A 5829-nucleotide genomic window follows, 5' to 3' on the forward strand; every position below is an offset into this window, starting at 1 on the left:
AAATCAGTCCTGCTGAACATCACATCAGATAACCATGGTGTTGTCTGACACATTGCTGTTTCAAAATTTGTGTATACCATCCAGATGACTTTTTGCATACTGACAGTGTTGTTGTTTACAGGGACACTCAATGAGTGGGTGTGAGCGCTAACATTATTTGCACATGTTCATTTCCTGCAATGACAAGTCAAAGTGTCTGCCATGAAAAAGGCCTATTCAGAGTTTTCACTGTCTCACTGATGTGCACTGTACAAAACGAGTGTGGAGCACACAAACAACTCATTATACAATATACTTTACACATTCATATTCAGTCACAGTTATATGAATTTATTTAAATAGTTTTCCTTTCAACACATTTTTTTCACCTGAAATGAGGAAACATACAACTACCTTTAAGGTGCTTATCATATTAGGTGAGTCAGAATTGGTATCAGTTCCTCCTGCCTACACATACATCCTTAAAAAACACAGTAATACTCTGTGTCCACACATTATATCCACAGTTATTATATGACTAGACACAAAGACCTCTATTCAAGCATCTGAATTAACCCAAAAATAACATGAGGAATATAATGATAAAACACAGAGGAATATAAGTGGAATCTCCAGACATTAGGATTCAGACCCTGTCCCTGCATGAGAGTAAAACAATGAGGTGTGTTAAAAAAAAAAAAAGAAGAAGATTACCCGCACTCATAGAAAACCCAGGGGGTTATTGGTAATCAACCAACAGTCTTTAAAGCGTCAGAATCTGTGTAAGGTCTCTGGTATTTTACAGAGCCGAGGAGGTAGAACTTCATCTGGTTCCAGTTTTGATGTCTGATGATTTCAGATTTCTCTTCCAAACTGTGGGGATCTGAATAACAATAGAAGAAATTACACTTGTGACTTTAGCCACTCTTAAATCAGCAAATTACTAAATTATGTTCAGTAAATCATATCAGCATATTGCGGTGGGTGGCTTCAGAACATGCATGAGACCATATAAGGCATCATACATATGTGTATTTGTTCCTGTGGGCATGAATTCACGCGTTTGTGTATTACCAGTGGCGGCACCGAGGGCTCTAGATGTCTTCCTAGAAATGAAAGTAATCGTCTCCATATCAGCCCGCTCCCCAAGAACATGAAGCCTGTTACAAGCCAGAAAACACGAGGGTCCTGGTAATAAACACCAACAGAACACAGTTACATATGAGAATATGGATATCCAAAAAGGTACAGTGTACAGAGAATGTCACATGGTCCAACATGAATGGATGCACACAAGACAAATATAAACAAGGTAACCTAAAAACAAAGAAACAATATTTCATTTCAGTTTCAGAGGCTCATTTTAACAGAATAAGGATCAATATATTTAGAAATATTTGACAAGTTGTAAAGAGAAAATACAACATTTAAACTTCATATGTGTTGAAAAGCTGTCTCACTTCCTCAAAGCATGACGTCAAGTTCATTCCAAAAGCCACTCCTATCAGACCGAATAAGGAGAGGGAGAAGGAACCCATTGTCAGCTGCAGATTCAGGCGCATCATCACATTCCGATGGCTGATATAAAACACACAACACATAGAAAGGCAAGTTTTATTTCAAAATTTGGCTCAAGTTGAATTTTTTTTTTTTTTTTCAAGTCAAACCAAGCAATAGTGTGACACTTATTGTAACATATGTGTGTGTACCTGTCCAAATTGATAAAAATTACACTCTCAGAGTCGTCTATGAGCCCCTTTAGTTCTCTGGCCTTGTTTCCCAGCTCTTCAGTCTGTAAGGAGCAGTTTTCAGTCAGCATTTTTAATTAGGAAAAGTTAAATATTCATACATTTGACTGTCATTTGTGGAGATTTTAGAGAAGTAGCACAACCTGCAAATAATAATTTTCCAGTAACAGTTCCATCTCCTCAGCATGGTCAATGCCCAAACTGCTCTCCTCACTGGAACAGCACACAGACAGACAGACCATGACAAATTCATAAAAATTCTGCTCTGATGTCTTTGTTTTGTTGAACGTCTGACTTAGACATTCAACAAAAAAAGGACATAGCATTTATACACGCATGTGAAACCTTTGTAAATTTCAGTCATGCACGAGGAGATGTTAATGAATAAGAATGAATATCTGTTGTGTATTCATCAATAAACAAAACCACTGAATCAGGAGGTCCAGCCACTGAATGGCTGAGTGCCCATTATTCTGTAATGTGACTGCGTGACCTAATGGCTGCAGTGTCTGCCTTTGGATCAGAAGGTTGATGGTTTGAGTCGCTTCGTGATTGCTTTTTTTTTATTATTATTATTTTTATTTCCTCCCCAATATATGTTTTTGGATGTTTGCTGATTTGTATATGCTTTTTTTTTTTTTTTTTTTGAAGGAGATGGAAACAGATTTCAGCACATTGTGCTATCAACAACATCTTATCCTGTCTAATCTGTGACTGCAGCCACTGACTAGGTCTTAAATTGTGCTTTAAGAAAGCTCCTGTAAGAATTCATGTAAGTGTATCTGAGTGCACATGTAACATACAAAACTCTTGGGTCGGTCCACTTGGTCAGACAGAGCTCTTCAATCATCTCATCCTCATCCAAAATCTTCAGCAAGGAATCCTTAAAAACTTTAATGTCCGTTTCCAACTCTGATAAACTATCAGATACAATACAGAGGGACATATTAGGAAGCTGTCAAGATGTAACACTCCTACAATATGCATCTATGTTGTTGAAATGCTTAAATTGTAATGTACATACATGAAAACAAGGGTCAAAAGCAATATCCCTGACTTTTAATTTAAATAGAAAACGATATTATTGCTACACTTAAAATGTTGCAACCAACAAGATAATTGGAGCAGAGAAAATTAAATAGTCTAGTCTACCCTTGTTGCATTTACAATGCAATGTGTCAATGTGTATAGTTCTGTGCTTTACCTCTTGCTGTTCTGCAGCAGGATATGCAGCTTACTTCTATCAGCAGAAAGTATTTTCGGATCCACTAGGGATTCTAATACGTCCAACATAACTGGTTCAACTTCATTCAGTCGGATTTGTAGAGTATTTACCTATTGACACAAATACACATACACGGACCAGGCTTCACATTATCTCGAAAATTTGTCTTGTGTTTATCTTAATTTTAGTTAGAACATGATTAAACAAGGACACAGTGTTTTTCCAGTCTCTCACCTTGTGCTGCAGTATGGCCTCTAGTGCTCTGAATTCGAACGGCAGTGTGTGTGTCTGTGATGCTAGCTGAGGGGCGAGCTCCAGTACCAACCAGCGTTCCAGCCCTAGACCACGAAAATCCACAACCAAAAGACACTGTGGGGTCACAATGGCTTTAAGACACTGTGGATACACAAAGGGGGGGGTGTGACATGTTAGAAAGCACTAGAATATGTACTCTGATCCCTAGTATTGGAGGCCTGCACCAAATATGCACATCTTCATTCAGATTTTCAACATATGTGTAAAGGTTTACACTGTTTTGAACATTTGAAATTAGCCAATAGAGATGCAATTTGTGCATACAGAGCAAAGAGAGCAACAGCTGATGCATAACTTGTGTATTTGCATTGTGTATTTGCATTTTAGATTCTGATAAATTAAATAAATTATGTAGATTTGCTTGAGAACAGAAACATGTCACAGATCACGAAGTGTACCTCCATTCGTATGATAATGCAGTTGTTTCTCGCAGTGAGACTGGTGCTGTGCTGAAAGCGAAGGTCTCGGGCCTGAAGACTAAGTTCCTGGCAAAGCTCTGCTTTTTTCTTCTCTGTCAGAGAAAGACAGAGAAGGACGGAGGCAGAGAGTAATAATGTAAATACCCTATTTTATGTGTTCTTTGACCTTAGCACTCAGAAAATAGGTTTCTGGAGTTCCTATATAAAGATCAAGGAAAAACTTGTATTGCACAAAGTGTGGGAGCTAACAAACCATTCAGACATGTTCACACTTCAGGTCACAGCACAACCAGCACTCTAACACAGCAGTGATGACAGTCTTGTCTCTTAATGTGCATGGCTAAAATTAACTTGTGTACTCCAGGGATATACAGAAGACTGTACCTGCACTCTGTTAAGAGTGGTGAAATCCCAGGATAAAAGAGGTAACTGATCAGTCTCAATTACAACTTCATTTTTCACATCAAAGAACAAGAAAGAAAGGAAGTCAATGAAAGATAATAGCATTCATTGTCCAAAACCTACCAAAGGTTGTCACATTTCCCTGTTGATCAAACTTCATCTGTGAAATGGAAAAAACAAAACAGAACAAAACAAAACAAAAGAAAAAAAAACAAAAAACAATTATCTCTCTCTAATCAATATAGTTATTGTTTAGTTACCAGTTTTTGTATTTCAGTCTACAAAATATATGACAGTATGTTGGTGGACTGTGTGAAACCTAGACCAAATGCATTATGCATCAATTTCACTAAAATCACTAAGTATATTATGCATACCTTACTTAGATTTAATCGTAGCAGTCCCTGAAATGTTCTAGCGCAATGACTTCGGGATATCACTTACCACAACAAAAGCTGGAGTCACACTGGAAAGAGGAGCATCTGTCACTCTGCGGCGGATAAAGGACACTGTTTAAGAGGAGAGAAAGCTTAACCACATGTGAAGGGGCTGGTTAGATACAAGTTTACAACGTTTCCAGGGACACTTCCCGAGTCAAGTAAACAATCAGCTGACTGTGAGATGGCCTGATGTCTCTTGCTTACCGGGCCATGTTGCACCTACTTGAAGTAGGTTCTCCTTTGTCCCAACAGCTGACTGGGATATTCCTGGTTGATGCCGAGTACCAATATCACTGTAGTTCCTCCCATACGAAGCCAGTTTTCCATCTCCAAGAGGAACAGTGGACATCAGACGGCAGTGCACTGGACGGCCCTGGCAAACTATGTCGGTCCGAGTTTCACCAAGTCTTGAGGAACAAGCACTGACAGATCTAAGCAGGCGCTTTGGATAAAAGTTCCCAGGTAGATACATCCTGGTACAGTCTATACAGCCAGCCAGCAGCCTTCTGTGCAGCTTCATGTTCACGCCTCCACAGCACACAGACCTGAACAAGTGGCTCAGATGCTCAGCTTGAACGCAGGTGAAGCATGAAGGGCTTGTGTCATCTCATTGGTGGTCCCTCGGTGCCCTCCAGCTGTTTGTTAGCTGGCAGTCCAGATCCACAGGGATAACGAGGAAAAGGCCCAACGTTTGGTTTAGAGAAGAGAACAGTTATCGATAAATGCAGCCTCCTGTAACGTTGGTCTCCGTCTACTTCAGCACATCTGCTTCCAAACTTCCCTCACGCTGTTTTCAGAGTGCTGAGCAGCACCTCCATGTTATGCTAGTCACATTAGCTACATCAGGAGGGACAGTTCGTGCTGTCAACATTTATCAATAAAAATGGTGATGACAGTAAACGAGGACACAGATGACACGGGCGAGTTACCTGCCGCCTACTAACGGACAGTCCCGAGTCAACACTTACGGCTGAGTTTAGTCCCAAGACGTACTTCTCTAGGTTAGCATGGCTAGCATTATGGAGGACAGGAGCGTTGTGCCTAACCATAATGCAGCGCGGCGACTCGAACATACGCCACCAAAGATCTTCTACACAACAGAGACTCACTCCGTTTATCATTCTCGCATCTATACATCTCCCACAACGTTTGATCATTTCGTCGCATTACACCACAAATGACGTACACCTTATCGTTGTATTTGAAGGTGCGTTTCCATCAGTTTGTGCATTATTCAGAAAAACAGACCAGAGAGAGAAAGGCATCACATCTGACGAGTGTGTCTGAATATTTCCACACAA

General features: G+C 39.9%; 1 protein-coding gene across 1 annotated transcript; it reads right to left on the minus strand.

The window, feature by feature from the left end:
- Window positions 1-309: 309 nt before the first annotated feature.
- Window positions 310-5571, minus strand: mrs2 (magnesium transporter MRS2). Its single transcript, XM_029504406.1, has 12 exons — window positions 4733-5571; window positions 4533-4597; window positions 4212-4248; window positions 3666-3778; window positions 3187-3348; window positions 2932-3062; window positions 2531-2647; window positions 1871-1940; window positions 1689-1771; window positions 1440-1557; window positions 1054-1167; window positions 310-862 (listed from the first exon to the last, which is right to left on the minus strand). Exons 1-12 carry the CDS (start codon window positions 5046-5048, stop codon window positions 803-805), a joined length of 1386 nt encoding a protein of 461 aa, XP_029360266.1. The 5' UTR covers window positions 5049-5571; the 3' UTR covers window positions 310-802.
- Window positions 5572-5829: the final 258 nt, after the last annotated feature.

The sequence above is a fragment of the Echeneis naucrates genome, chromosome 6 (assembly GCF_900963305.1).
Source record: "Echeneis naucrates chromosome 6, fEcheNa1.1, whole genome shotgun sequence".
In the NCBI taxonomy this organism is placed as follows: domain Eukaryota; kingdom Metazoa; phylum Chordata; class Actinopteri; order Carangiformes; family Echeneidae; genus Echeneis; species Echeneis naucrates.